Source organism: Salvelinus namaycush, chromosome 23, assembly GCF_016432855.1.
Source record: "Salvelinus namaycush isolate Seneca chromosome 23, SaNama_1.0, whole genome shotgun sequence".
Taxonomy (NCBI): Eukaryota; Metazoa; Chordata; class Actinopteri; order Salmoniformes; family Salmonidae; genus Salvelinus; species Salvelinus namaycush.
In genome coordinates, this window is record NC_052329.1 from 40,783,043 (window position 1) to 40,798,879 (window position 15,837).

General features: G+C 41.8%; 1 protein-coding gene across 1 annotated transcript in view; it reads right to left on the reverse strand.

Moving 5' to 3' along the window:
- Positions 1-262: 262 nt before the first annotated feature.
- ttc12 (tetratricopeptide repeat domain 12) overlaps positions 263-15,837 on the reverse strand; it is a 41,978-nt gene continuing 26,403 nt past the window's right edge. Inside the window, 4 exon segments of the mRNA XM_038961890.1 lie at positions 263-566; positions 9,696-9,924; positions 10,168-10,267; positions 10,469-10,570. Coding sequence (XP_038817818.1) covers positions 497-566; positions 9,696-9,924; positions 10,168-10,267; positions 10,469-10,570 — 501 coding nt within the window. The 3' untranslated portion in view covers positions 263-496.

Here is a 15,837-nt window from a genome sequence, read left to right on the forward strand (position 1 = left end):
GCCAACTTGACGTAACTGAACACTTTGCTAATGTTTATGACCTTGTTTGTGTACAAAATGCAAAGAACAACTAAATCCAATTTAAAATAATGACTTTTTTAATAGAGTGCACTCTACTTAGCTATCCGAACATCTTAAACGCTGTTTGAAGTTAAACTTTACATATTAAATATTACGCCAGCTGGGAGGGAGGAACTTTTTCATTTACTAGTTAGTGTTTCATAACAGAAAATTAAAAACCATAGCTACATTGTCCTTGGGCAACCTGTCATAATACACAACAGAACACAGGGGGGTACATGGAATATAAAACCGTGCTACAATAAAAAAGGCTTAAGAAACAGCTACTTTAAAAAAATTCCGCCTCGGGATATGTTAAGCGTGATACGCTGAATGAAAGGTGTCATTTCCAAATGGCATATGTGAACTTTATTTTCACACACAAGAAAGGGATATAAAAAGACTGGGAGCCTTTTTTGGGGTGGGTTGGAGAGACTCATGTGATCAGCTTCATACAGGAGTGGAGTATCTCCAATCCGTGAAGTTCTCTGAGTTTTGCCATATGCCTAGAAACAAAAACAGACAAGATTCATGTAAGAAAACAAAATGATGTCCCTCTAGGTTGACCTTTGGGTGAACCTATTCTATTCTTTTCTCTCCCCTGAATTGGATGTTGTCATGGGAAGTCAAAAGAGTGACAAAGAGAACACATGTTTAAAAAAAAACTGAGAATGAAATACAGAAATGTTAGAATCACCTTTGGCAGTGATTACAGTGGTGAGTCTTCCTGGGTCCTAAGAGCTTTGCACAACTGGATTGTACAATATTTGCACATTATTCTATTCACAAAATTCTCCATGCTCTGTCAAGTTGGTTGTTGATCATTGCTAGATAGCCATTTTCAAGTCTTGCCATAGATGTTCAAGCCGATTGAAGTCAAAATTGTACGCTTTTTATTCAGGACATAAAGGTCCTTCTTTGGGAATTTTTTTGCAGTGTCTGTAGGAAAGCAGACTAAACCATGTTTTCCTCTAGGATTTTGCCTGTGCTTATAACTGTATTCTGTTTCTTTTTATGCTATGAAACTCCCTAGACCTTACCGATGACAAGCATACTCATAACATGATGCAGCCACCACCATGCTTGAAAATATGAAGAGCAGTACTCAGTGATGTTTTGGATTTGCTTTTTGTAATCAGGACAAAAAGTTAATTTCTTTGCCACATTTTTTGTAGTATTACTTAAGTGCCTTATTGCAAACAGGATGCATATTTTGGAATATTTTTATTCTGTACAGGCTTCCTTCTTTTCACTCTGTCATTTAGGTTAGTTAGGTGGAGTAACTACAATGTTGTTGATCCATCCTCAGTTTTCTACTATCACAGCCATTAAACTGTAACTGTTTTAAAGTCACCATTGGCCATGGTGAAATTTCTGAGCGGTTTCCTTCCTCTCTGGCAACTGAGTTAGGAAGGACACCTGTATCTTTGTAGTCACTGGGTGTATTGAAGTGCAGACCGTGTGAAGTAACAATGTTTATGTAACCACGTCCATTAGACTCACATCGGACCCCGAGTTGATGAGTACCTGGAGAGACTTGGACTGGTCACCCCACAGCAGGGTGGCATGGAGAAGTGGGGCGAGTAAGGGGAGAAGAACAATTATCTTTAAGACCCACCAGAGTACACACTCCAACGAATGAGCTGGGTCTCTTGAAGGGACAGGTAGACACATAATGACCGACAGAACCACAATAAAGACAACTTTGAGTGTTCAGTCTGCGTACGTGTTCGGCTGGAGGCAGCCTAGCCCTGCCGAGCTGCATCGGCTCGGGAAGAGGCAACTCGGCAGTTTTCGGAGGCTCTTGGAGGAACTCGGGTAAGCTCAGAACCTATCAGGGACTTCCGGAGTTCATCAGATGCAAGGTGGGATCCTTGAGTGAGCGATTGGGACCGCAATCAGACCCCTTCTCCCTCCTACGTTCCCGTAACCATCCATCGACCCGGATGGTTAAGGCGATGAGTGAGTCGAGCTCCGTCGGTAGTTCCTGGGCTGCAAGCTCATCCATTACCCCCGCCGATAATCCGTGCAGGAATGTGTTGAACAGCGCTTCCAGGTTCCAGCGTGCGGAACTCCACCGCATAGTCTGCCACACTGAGGGAGCCCTGCCAAAGCTGGAGTAACTTCCGGGCAGCCTCTCTCCCGGACACCGGAGTCTCAAAAACCTTTCTCACCTCCACCACGAATACCTCCAGACTGAGGCTGACGGCAGACTGTTGCTCCCACACCGCCGTGGCCCAGGCAAGTGCCCTCCTGGACATCACCATAACAATGTACGCTATCTTCGAGCGGTCCGAGGGGAACGAAGAAGGCTGCAGCTCGATAAACGAGGGAGCACTGGGAGAGAAAGGCCCGGCAGGTTCTGGAATCTCCATCGTAGCGCTCCGGGGGAGGTAAGCGGGGTTCCCGGGAAACCGGGGTGACGGCGCTGCTACCAGCCGGGTTACTGAGGGGCTGGGAGGTTACCATCGTGGTAGGCTGCCTAGTAGACAGCACACTGAATTGCTCCCACAAAGCGTACAATGCTAGGTCGTGACGTTCGGCCACGTCCTGGAACCCTTCCATCAGACCACGAAGCATCTCCTAGTGTGTAACAATGGTGGCTCCTTGGGAGGAGATGGCGTAGCGGAGCTGGTCCAAGTCTGCTGGGTCAGTCATGGCCAGTTCGTACTATTAGGAATCAAGGTAAGACCCAAGTGCAGACTGTGTGAAGTAACAATGTGTATGTAACCACAGGGGCAGGCAAACGACAGGTTAAGGCAGGCAGGGGTCGATAATCCAGAGCAGTGGCCAAGGTACAGGACGGCAAGCAGGCTCAGGGTCAGGTCAGGCAGAGGTTGGTAATCCAGAGGTGGCGCAAAGGTACAGGACGGCAGGCAGGCTCAGGGTCAGAGACAGGCAGTGGTCAGCCGGGCGGGTACAGGGTCAGGACAGGCCAAGGTCAAAAACCAGGATGAGAAAAAGAGAGACTAGGGAAAAACAGGAGCTGAGACAAAGTGCTGGTAGGCTTGAACAAACAAGACGAACTGGCAACAGACAGAAAACACAGGTCTAAATACAGAGGGGATAATGGGGAAGATGGGTGACACCTGGAGGGTGGTGGAGACAAAATACAAGGACAGGTGAAACAGATTAGGGCGTGACACACCATGCTCAAAGGGATATTCAATATCTGCTTTTTTTTATTACCAATAAGGCCCTTCTTTGTGAGGCATTGGAAAACCTCCCTGGTCTTTGTGGTTGAATCTGTGTTTGAAATTCCCTGCTCGAATGAGGAACCTTACATATAATTGTATGTGTGGTGTACAGAGATGAGATAGTCATTAAAAAGTCATGTTAAACACTCTTATTGCATACAGAGTGAGTCCATGCACATTATTATGTGACTTGTTAAGCACATTTTTACTCCTGAACATATTTAGGCTTGCCATAAGGTTAGAGCGTATGGCCAGTAACCGAAAGGTTGCTGGATCGAATCCCTGAGCGAACAAGGTAAAAATCTGTCGTTCTGCCCCTGAACAAGGCAGTTAACCCACTGTTCCCCGGGTAGGCCGTCATTGTAATTAAGAATTTGTTCTTAACTGACTTGCCTAGTTACATAAAGGTTTAAAAAAATAAAAGGAAATAAGAAAGGGGTTGAACTCAATTCACATTTCAGCTTTTCATTTTTAATGCATTTTGTTAAAATGTCTAAAAACATAATTCCAGTTTGACATTATGAGGTATTGTGTGTACATTCAGTATTAAGTTATGTTGTTCAATTGTGTTTTAAACAAGATAGAGTTCTGTTTAAAATGTTATCCTAAATAAATTATATTTATTACAAATAAGGGATACTTACTCGCTTATTTCCACTCACAGTATTTGCAGGCAAACGAGAACAGAACAGCATAAGGAATGAGCCACCCTGTACGTAAGAGTATTAGGGCAAAGTGAATTTAAAAAAAAGAGTACTTGGATTTTTTGGGGGGGGCACGGAGAGTACTTTAAAAACCTGAAATATCCTGAGAATAAAGTCTAAATAAAATAGTGTGAATAAAGTGACAATATTTTGAAAATAAAGTGGCAATATCTCAAGAATAAAGTGACAATATTTTGAGAATAAACCCAACATTTTATTTTGAGAATGGCTCCCTGTTGCTGTGTGCGCGCCACCGTTAAAATACCTTCATTAGATGACCTGGTGAAACTATACTTTAGAATTGGCTTTAGTAACAATAAAATCCTTGCTCTTTAGCACATACTAATCATATTATTATAAGTATTAGGACCTGGAAGAGGTTGTGCCAGAGATAGGGTCTTTTCAGGAGGAAGACTTGGATGGTTAAATACATAGGTAGAGATGGGTGGGCTGTGTGTGTATGCAGATGTGTGTGTGTGTGTGGGGGGGGGGGGGGGGGGGGGGGGGGGGGGTACTAGAGGTCCAGAGAAGGACCAGAGAAGTCTCTGAAGTTCGATTTCATCTAATTTACCTTGAAACCTGTTGAGTTCAACAATAAATAGCGGCTGAATTTATCCTAAAGTCGACTACTTTTTCCCTCATTGTTAGGCTATTTGATGTGTGATTTTTCTGAAGGTTTATTAAAAGCAGTTCATTAGGAGCCACATACAATATATAGCCTAGCTGTAGATAGTAGGCTATACTGCATAATAAAACAATCCCTGGTAAGCAAGTGTTTTTGAGGGTGGACTGACTATAATTTGGGATTAATAGACTGGTTCTACCCACAACAACGTTCTATCAAAGCTGGGAGAGAGTGTGGGGATGGCTCATGTCATGCAGGGTCAGATAGGCTATACAGGACAGTTGTATATTCAAAAAAGTATTTTGGTACTGTAGCTCATTGGTATGCTGTTGCATCGAAAATGTATTTTACAATCGTCAATGTTTGAATTTCCAACTTTAAATTACAAGTAATTACATTATTCCTGCCAGCCAGCTGTCTAAATGGCAGCATAGCTTCGTGTGTATAACTTTGTGAAATGTTAGACTTAACATGACAAAATGACGACCAAATTGGCCTCCCAATAAACATTTATACATTAGCTAAAGTAAAGCTATGGCTACGTGCCATGGCACCACAGAAAGCCTATCGTCAATTCGTTAGGCAGCCGCATAGACATTTCACAATTTCAGCACCATGGATACATAAAGGAAATCTGAGGAAAATGCTACAGAAATTCTATCAACACATCTATTGTGCTACACGCGCATCGAGGACTCTGGATCATTGCTACTCTCCCTTCCGGGACGACTACAAGGCCCTCCTCTGCCCTCCCTTTGGCAAATCATATTACACCTCCATTCTGCTCTTCTCCAACCATAGGCAAAAACTTAAGCAGGAAGCACCTGTGGTAAGGATTGTTCAACGTTGGTCTGACCAATCGGGAATATATTCTTCTAGATTGTTTTGATTACGCGGACTGGGAAATGTTCCAGAAATAGTATCGACGTATACACGGACTCAGTGACTTTGTTCGATTAGAACTTATCCAAACCAAAAAAACGTGGATAGATGGCAACATTTGAGCAAAACTGAAAGCGCAAACCACTGCATTTAACCATAGCAAGGCGACTGGGAACATGGACGTGTACAAACAGACCAGCTATGACCTCCGTAAGGCAAAGAGGCAAAACGACATTCAATGTACAAAGTGGAGTCGCAGTTCAAAGTCTCAGATACGAGACATATGTAGCAGGGACACCAGACAATCATGGATTATAAAGGGAAAACCAGCCAGACACGCTAAACACCTTCTTTGCCTGCTTTGAGGAAAACAACATCAAACTGCTTCTCGCGAGAACTGTGTGCTCTCATTCTCCATGGCCGACGTGACTAAGTCGTTTAGGCGTTAACCCTTGCAAGGCTGCCGGCCCAGGCGGCATCCCAAACCGCGTCCCCGGACCATGTGCAGACCAGCTGGCTGGAGTGTTTACGGACATATTCAATCTCTTCATATCCCAGTCTGTTGTCCCCACTTGCTTCAAGATGTCCACCATTGTTCCTGTACCCAAGAAAGCAAAAGTAACTGAACGAAATGACTATCGTAGCACTCAATTCTGTCATCATGAAGTGTTTTGAGAAGCTAGTTAAGGATCATATCACCTCCACTTTACCCGACACCCTAGACCCACTACAATTTGCATACCGCCCCAACAGACCCATGGATGACGCAATCGCCATTGCACTGCACACTGCCCTATCCCACCTGGACAAAATAAATACCTATGTAAGAATGCTGTTCATTGACTACAGCTGAGTATTCAAAACCATAGTGCCCTCCAAAGCGCATCACTAAGCTCAGGGCCCTGGGTCTGAACCTCGCCCTGTGCAACTGGGTCCTAGACTTCCTGACCCATGACTGATTGGCCACTCACATCGCCAACTCAATCATCAAGTTTGCTGACGACACAACAGTGATAGGACTGATTACCAACAACGACTAGACAGCCTACAGCGAGAAGGTGAGAGCCCTGGCGGAGTGGTGCCAGGGAAATAACCTCTCCCTCAACATCAACAAATAAGGAGAAAGCAGAGAGAGCATTCCCCCAGTCGAGAGGGTCAAAAGATTCAAGTTCCGTGGCGTGCACATCACTGAGGACCTGAAATGGTCCCTCCACACCGACAGCATGGTGAAGAAGGCACAATAGCACCTCTTCAACCTCAGGAGGCTGAAGAAATACAGCTTGGCCCCTAAGACTTCTACAGATGCACCATCAAGAACATTCTGGGCTGTATCACCACCTGGTAGGGCAGCTACACCGCCCGCATCTGCAGTGCTCTCCAGAGGGTGCTGCGGTCAGCCCAACACATCACTGGGTGCACACAGCCTACCCTCCAGGACATCTACAGCACCGGGGGAAAAGGTAGGCCAAGAAGCCCATCAAAGACCTCAGTCACCCGAGCTATGGCCTGTCCACCCCACTACCATCTAGAAGGCAGAGACAGTACAGGTGCATCAAATCTGGGAACCAAAGACAATAGCTTCTATCTCCAGGCCATCAGACTGTTAAACAGTCACCCCTAACCAGCCTCCACCCAGTACCCTGCCCTGATCCTTAGAGACTGCTGCCCTATGTACATAGAGTCATTGAACACTGATCACTTTAATATTTATATACTGTTTTACCCACTCCATATGTATACTGAGTCTAAGTGTCCAAAACATTGGGAACACCTATATAAGAACTGCTGTAAACACGTTCTCTATGAATATACTGTCCGTACCGTCTATAAAAAAACATTATACATACAGTACCAGTCAAAAGTTTGGAAGCACACCTCCTCATTCAAGGGTTTTTCTTTATTTTTTACTATTTTCTACATTGTGGAAATAATAGTGAAGACATCAAACAAAATAACACATATGGAATTATGTAGTAACCAAAAAAGTGTTCAACAAAAATATTTTTGATTCTTCAAAGTAGTCACCCTTTGCCTTGATGACAGCTTTGCACACTTTGGCATTCTCTCAACCAGCTTCATGAGGTAGTCACCTGGAATGCATTACTATTGATAGGTGTGCCTTGTTAAAATTACATTTGTGGAATTTCTTTCCTTCTTAATGCGTTTCAGCCAATCAGTTGTGTTGTGACAAGGTAGGGGTGGTATACAGAAGATAGCCCTATTTGGTAAAATACCAAGTCCATATTATGGCAAGAACAGCTCAAATAAGCAAAGAGAAGCGACAGTCCATCATTGCTTTAAGACATGAAGGTCAGTCAATGCAGAAAATGTAAAGAACCAACAAGCGCTATGATGAAACTGGCTCACATGAGGACCACCACAGGAAAGGAAGACCCAGAGTTACCTCTGCTGCAGAGGATAAGTTCATTAGAGTTACCAGGCTCAGAAATTGCAGAGGAGACTGCGTGAATCAGGCCTTCATTGTCGAATTGCTGCAAAGAAACCACTACTAAAGGACACCAATAAGAGACTTGCTTGGGCCAAGAAACACGAGCAATGGACAATAGACAGGTGGAAATCTGTCCTTTGGTCTGATGAGTCCAAATTACAGATTTTTGGTTCCAACCACTGTGTGAGATGTAGAGTAGGTGAACGGATGATCTATGCATGTGAACGGATGATCTATGCATGTGTATTTCCCACCGTGAAGCATGGAGAAAGAGGTGTGATGGTGTGGGGGTGCATTGCTGGTGACATTGTCAGTGATTTATTTAGAATTCAAGGCACACACTAGCATGGCTACCACAGCATTCTGCAGCGATACTCAATCCCATCTGGTTTGCGCTTAGTGGTACTATCATTTTTCAACAGGACAATGACCCAACACACCTCCAGGCTGTGTAAGGGCTATTTGACCAATAATGAGAGTGATGGAGTGCTGCATCAGATGACCTGGCTTCCACAATCACCCGACCTCAGCCCAATTGAGATGGTTTGGGATGAGTTGGACCGCAGAGTGAAGGAAAAGCAGCCAACAAGTGCTCAGCATATGTAGGAACTCCTTCAAGACTTTTGGAAAATCATTCCAGGTGAAGCTGTTTGAGAGAATGCCAGGAGTGTGCAAAGCTGTCATGAAGGCAAAGGGTGGCTACTTTGAAGAATTTCAAATATAAAATATATTTTGATTTGTTTAACACTTTTTTGGTTACTACATGATTCCATATGTGTTATTTCATAGTTGTGATGTCTTCACAATTATTCTACAATGTTGAAAATAGTTGAAAATAAAGAAAAACCCTTGAATGAGTAGGTGTGTCCAACCTTTTGACTAGTACTGTATATTCCAGATACTGACAGGTGACAGGTGTCTTTTATACTGATAACAAGTTCAAACAGGTGCCATTAATACAGGTAACGAGTGGAGGACAGAGGAGCCTCTTAAAGAAGAAGTTACAGGTCTGTGAGAGCCAGAAATCTTGCTTGTTTGTAGGTGACCAAATACTTATTTTCCACCATAATTTGCTAATAAATTCATAAAAAATCCTACAATGTGATTTTCTGGATTTTTTTCCCTCATTTTGTCTGTCATAGTTGAAGTGTACCTATGATGAAAATTACAGGCCTCTCTCATATTTTTAAGTGGGAGAACTTGCACAATTGGTGGCTGACTAAATACTTTTTTGCCCCACTGTAAAAGTCAAACTCACCCAGTAAAATACTACTTGAGTAAAAGTCTAAAAGTATTTGGTTTTAAATATATTTAAGTATCAAAAGTAAAAGTATAAATCATTTCAAATGGCTTATATTAAGCAAACCAGATGGCACATTTTAAAAATGTACTGATAGCCAGGGGCACAGCACAACATGCAGACATAATTTACAAACAAAGCATTTGTGTTTAGTAAGTCCGCCAGGTCAGAGGCAGTAGGGATGACCAGTGATGTTCTCTTCATAAGTGCGTGAATTGGACCATGTTCCTGTCCTGCTAAGCATTCAAAATGTAACGAGTACTTTTGGGTGTCTCCAAAATGTATGGAGTAAAAAATATATATTTTTTTAGGAATGTATGGAAGATAAGGTTCTCAAATATAAATAACTGCGTTATGCCAGTGTAAGAGCTGAGATGTTGAGGAGTGTGTGTGGGTGCATGTGCCTGCATGTGTGTGTATATGGGTGCGTGTGTGTGTAAGCATACGTGCACCTGTGATTAATTAACACAGCAATTACCTGGGCTCTGCTTTACACAGCTTCCCCAGAGCGATGGCAGAATTTTGCTGCACAGCACTTCTCTTGGCGTCGCCCGCAGCATGGCGGAGCAGGAGCAGGACAGTGTCGGTGCCCAGGAGGCTGCTGGCTGCCCCCCGCACCCCCAGGCAGTGGCCCAGGCACAGGGCAGCGTTCCCTGCCACTGCCTCCTCCCTGCTGGGGCCCAGGAGCCTCCTCAGGGTGTGAAGTCCTGATGAGTAGGACAGAATAAAAGTTGCCCAATGTAATCACGTACACTCACAGACTAAAGCACACACACACACAGGCACATACAAACAAAATAAAAACAGACGCGCTCATACACACAAACCAACGCACACACGCATGTGTGAGCACACATCTTATAATACAATATCTGTTTTTGTTATTTAGCATCTTTCACATAACACACTAGTTCAAAAACCAACACCAATGCATCATACATGCATCTTACTTTTATCACATTTCACCCACTCCTCCTGAGCCGTTTGACTGATTGCCGTGCACACTGTGAGGGTCTTGATCAAATATTTAGTGGTGGTCTTCCCTGATCCCTGCATGGCAAGATAAAACGATTTCTTTCACACCATATACAGTATATAGAATACTTTATATCAGTCCATATAACACATATTTATAATTTTATCAAGAAGCTGTGGAAGGGAAAGAAGGGGAAAAGGCCTCTTGAATCGGGCAGGCAGTGATCACCTAAAAGAAATATCATAAAAAAGGCAATAAATGATGCTTGGCATTACTTTCAGTAGCCTCCGCATTGTCCCCACGACTCCTCTCTGCACAGCGTCTTCAGTAGCAGCGGTGGACTGTGGGAGCACTTTACTTAGCAAACCTGTGGCTCTCTGAGGCCAAGAGAAAGAACAATATGCAGTCAGTGGGAAAAGAAACAAAGTGAGTGGGGAAAGAAACAGAGCAGTCATCAACACCTGCTGCTGATATTCTGTCACATTTACTGACCCAGAGAGAGAGATCCTTAATGTCACACTGAATGTCACACGCACACACACACAGAGAGAGAGCGAGAGAGCGAGCGAGAGAGCGAGCGAGAGAGATCGTCTTGGGAATGTACAGTGCATTTGGAAAGTATTAAGACCCCTTGACTTTTTCCACATTTTGCTACGTTACAGCCTTATTCTAAAATGGGTTAAATCGTAATAATTCTCTCATCAATATACACACACAATACCCAATAATGACAAAGCAAAAACAGGTTTTAGACATTTTTGCAAAAAACAATCACACTTACGTAAGTATTCAGACTCTTTACTCAGTACTTTGTTGAAGCACCTTTGGCAGCCATTACTTCCTTGAGTCTTCTTGGGTATGATGCTACAAGCTTGGCACAACTGTATTTGGGGAGTTCCTCCCATTCTTCTCTGCAGATCCTCTCAAGCTCTGTCAAGTTGGATGGGGAGCGTTGCTGGAGAGCTATTTTCAGGTCTCTCCAGAGATGTTCGATCAGATTCAAGTCTGGCTCTGGCTGGGCCACTCAAGGACATTCAGAGACATGTCCTGAAGCCACTCCTGCATTGTCTTGGCTGTGTGCTGTCATGACTCTCCTGTGAGGATCTAAAAATCAGGTTTTCAATGGATCAACTTCTACCAGACCCCTCTCACCCGCAGAGGGGAGGAGGGATTGATGTGGGGGTTTTGTGACACCTCATGCCCGGTTGTAAATTGTATGCAGCAAAGAACTCTCTTGGCTTCTTTGTATCAACCAAAGGAATACCTTTGTCTCCAGAAGACTTTTGCCATCCCAAAACTCTAACGTCCAAAAAGCGAACTTTGGAACAACATTTATAACACCCGAATGTGGGAAATGGTCAGTGGGTAGATGTAGAAAATTAATGTCATATTATTTGTCATTTTGTGATGTTATTAAAAACTGTGTGAACCAAATACTGTAACTTAGGAAGGAAACCTCTTTAGCCATCAAGTTTTCATCCAATCTGATGTGAAAACAACTATTTTTGTTAAGATAGGAATGTGATTTTGGTTTTCTAATGAGACACATTTTTTTTAATGTCCTTTGCACATTAAGTAGCCACGCCCCGAGTGATGTCAGAAAAGCATGTCAGTGTGATGGAACCGCCCTTTTTGACCAGAGTGCTTAAAAGGACTGGCTAAGAATTAACATATCAGACCAGAAAGATGTGAGACCGTGGTCCACACATTGAAATGGTTAGAAACTCTGAAACTCTCAACACGAGGTGAAGAAAATGAACTTACCAGACCAGGACACCGTCGGTCTGCAGCTGTGCGTGTAAAGTTGTTTTGGAACTTTGACTATCTACCCGAGGAAGAGGAGAAGAAAACTCCCCTCTCAGACAATCACTGGTAAGGCTAAGTAGCTGTTCTTAGGAAACAGCCCATTGGAGACCGGGCAACTAAGAAGAAGGACATTGTGACCTCTGGTGGACAATCAGAGCATGTACAAGTGGCCCAAAGGAAAGGCTCACTGAAACAACTTTCCGAGAGGGATTGGTTCCGACCGAGATAAACGATGAACGAACGGCATTCAACACGTAAATACATTCATTATAATTTGTTTTCCAAACGGGCGGCGGTTTGTGTGCAAGGTATATGATTCATGTGAGGACAGTCCTAGAATGTATCCACGATAAATGTCCCCTTTTTCTCTATCTCTATTTTCCCCACCCCATTCTCCAAATCTCTGTGTAATAAGCCGCCATATCTTGTCAGTCCACTAGGGACCTTTGTCTCATGTAAGTGTGTATGTGTATTCTGTGTTATTAATTAGTTAGCTAGTAAATAATGCTCAAGGTTGGGGTTCTTGCAGATCCAAGAAGGTTAAAACTGTTCAGAATGAGACTGATATGAGGTAATGATTAATAAGTAACTTAGATCATCTAGAGTTTAATTTGGGAGATGGCAACTCGTTAAACAACTTCTTCCGTGGCGTCCTAAGTTCCAAATTAGTTATTTTTTGTTTTTGTTTTAAGTAAATCAACAGTATTATTCCCCGCAAACCCTACCACCCTTCCCCCAATTGGAGTAAACTAATAAACAGTAACACTTAGGCTTCTACCTTCAGTTTATACATCTTATACACATTTTACAGACACAATCTATTTTACAATAGTTATATTTTGTTTGTTTTTAGTCCTTCTATTTCTGATGTCCATCCAGTTTGATTTCTATTTGTAACTGTGCTATTTCACAACATTTCTGAACCTATATACATTTTACAGACCCCGTATGTTTTACATTGGTTATCTTGTTATTAGTCCCACCCTTAAGCTCCATTCAACCCCTCCCATCTATCTCTCAACATCATCCATTTTGGATTTCTATTTGCCATATATTTTTCATCTGTGCTGTGATGCTTTACAAAAGTACTGAACCTTTCTATTCTCATAGCTTCTACAGATTGTAAATTAAAAATAAACATTTTTGCTAAAATAATTATATTATTGATTGATTGACTATGGCCTTTCAAATCACCCAGTATTGCTGTCTGCAGCGTTAGTTCTAGGCAAATGTTGCAATTCTTCAGCCATTCCTGGACCTGTGACCAAAAACGAGCTACATATGGACAATACCAAAATAAATGATCTAATGACTCTGCCTCCTCACAGGAAAATCTGCAGAGCTGGGAAGATTGTATCCCCCATATGTATAACATTCTATTGGTTGCAAGAATTTTGTATAGTAATTTTGAATCCGTTTTGAAGTTTTGAATCCGGCGTTGTTTTGCGTATCAATTCATAAACCATGAGCCATGGAATGGGTACATCGAAAATCTCTTCCCAACTATTTTGCAATTTATATGGCACAGCTGTCAGTTTTTTGGTCCTTAAATGAAATTGGTATGTTTTTATTTATCACACTTTTCTTTAACCATTTATGTTCTTTAATGCAGGGCCGACATACAAGTTCCTTACTTTTCCCCCCTTCTACTTGCCTCTTCCATTTTTGTGCTAATGCTGCAATTAGTTGGTTGTAATTTTGGGTAGAGCAGACATTTCCATATGTCTGTGTTAGCTGCATGTGTTACATAACTCCACCAGTCCTATTTATGATATCATTCACTAAAATTATACTTTTTTAAAACATTTCTTCGAAAAATACGTTTTTTTTAATCAATTAGTATATTTGAGTTTAACCACAATATTTGTTGTATTATTTGTTCTGTCTTTTCAGGTGGATTAAACTGAAATTGCAACCAACTTTCTAAGGCTTGTTTAAAAAATAACGATATTTTGGAGATTATTTCCTTTTCAAACAACCGAAAGTGAGCAGGTGTAATCTGAATAAAGGGAAAAAAGGCCATTCTTGAACATAGGATGAGACGTTCCTACTAATTTACTAGAGAACCAGTGTTCATATAATTTAAAAAGCAGGTCACTAGGTGTAGGCAAAACCATAAGCAAATAGGTAAACTGTGATATGACTAAAGAGTTAATCAGGGTGATTTTTCCACAAATAGACAGGTATTTTCCTTTCCATGTTGGAACATCTTATCTATTTTTGCTAACTTTCTATAAAAATGTATTGGAGTGAGATCATTTCTTTCTTTTGGGATTTGTATACCGAGTATGTCAACATCTCCGTCAGACCATTTAATTGGTAAACTACACGGTAATGTACAATTTTCATTTTTTAGTGATCCAATACGTAATTTATCATAATTTGGTTTTAATACAGAGAGGATAGAAAAAGTATCTAGATCCTCTATGAGGCCGTGGAGAGATTCTAATTGTGAATTATCAGCGTACAATGACACCTTAGTTTTTAAGCCACGGATTTCTAATCCCTTAATATTATTGTTTGATCTAATTTTAACAGCTAACATTTCGATGGCAATAATAAATAGATATGCCGATAGTGGACAACCTTGTTTTAATCCTCTAGATAGTTTAAAAAACTTTCTGAGATGTAGCCATTATTTACTATTTTACACCTGGGGTTACTATACATAACTTTAACCCATTTTATAAGAGATTCCCCAAAATTCAAATATTCTAGGCATTTACATATAATCTCCAGTCGTACTTTATCAAAAGACTTTTCAAAATCAGCTATGAAAACCAGGCCTGGTGTCCCCGATATTTCATAGTATTCTATTGTTTCCAGTACTTGTCTTATATTATCTCCAATGTATCGTCCATGTAAAAAAACCTGTCTGATTAGGATGAATAATATCTGACAATACTTTTTAAATTCTATGCACCAAGCATTCTGCTAGGATTTTTGCATCACAACACTGAAGTGTAAGAGGTCTCCAATTATTTAAATGGACTGGATCTTTATATATATCACTTGGGTCCTGTTTCAGTAATAATGATATCAGATCTTCTTGTTGCGTGTCTGATAATCTACCATTTATATAGGAGTGGTTAAAACATGCTAATAACGGTCCTCTGAGTACATCAAAAAAGGTTTGTATACTTCCACTGGTATGCCATCCAGCCCTGGAGTTGTCCCAGCCTTAAAGGCTTTAATTACATCAAGAAGTTCCTCCTCTGTAATTTGGCCTTCACATGAGTCTTTCTGTACAGATGGTAATTTTACATTATTATTAGGGAAAAAATCCATACAATTATTTTCAGTTAGTGGAGATGGAGGAGACTGAAATGAAAACATATTCTTAAAGTACTTTACTTCCTCTTTCAAAATATATTTTGGTGAATCATGCATGGCTCCATCATGTGTAACAAGTTTCAATAAAATAAAATTGGTAGCATTTCTATATTGAAGATTGCCACAACCATGCTTCACCGTAGGGATGGTGCCAGGTTTCCTCCAGACCGGGCAATTAGCATTCAGGCCAAAGAGTTCAATCTTGGTTTCATCAGACCAGAGAATCTTCTTTCTCATGGTCTGAGAGTCCTTTAGGTGCCTTTTGACAAACTCCAAGCAGGCTGTCATGTGCATTTTACTGAGGAGAGGCTTCCGTCTGGCCACTCTACCATAAAGGCCTGATTGGTGGAGTGCTGCAGAGATGGTTGTCCTTCTGGAAGGTTCTCCCATCTTCACAGAGGAACTCTGGAGCTCTTTCAGAGTGACCATCGGGTTCTTGGCCTTGACTAAGACCCTTCTCCCCCGATTGCTCAGTTTGGCCGGGCGGCCATCTCAAGGAAGAGTC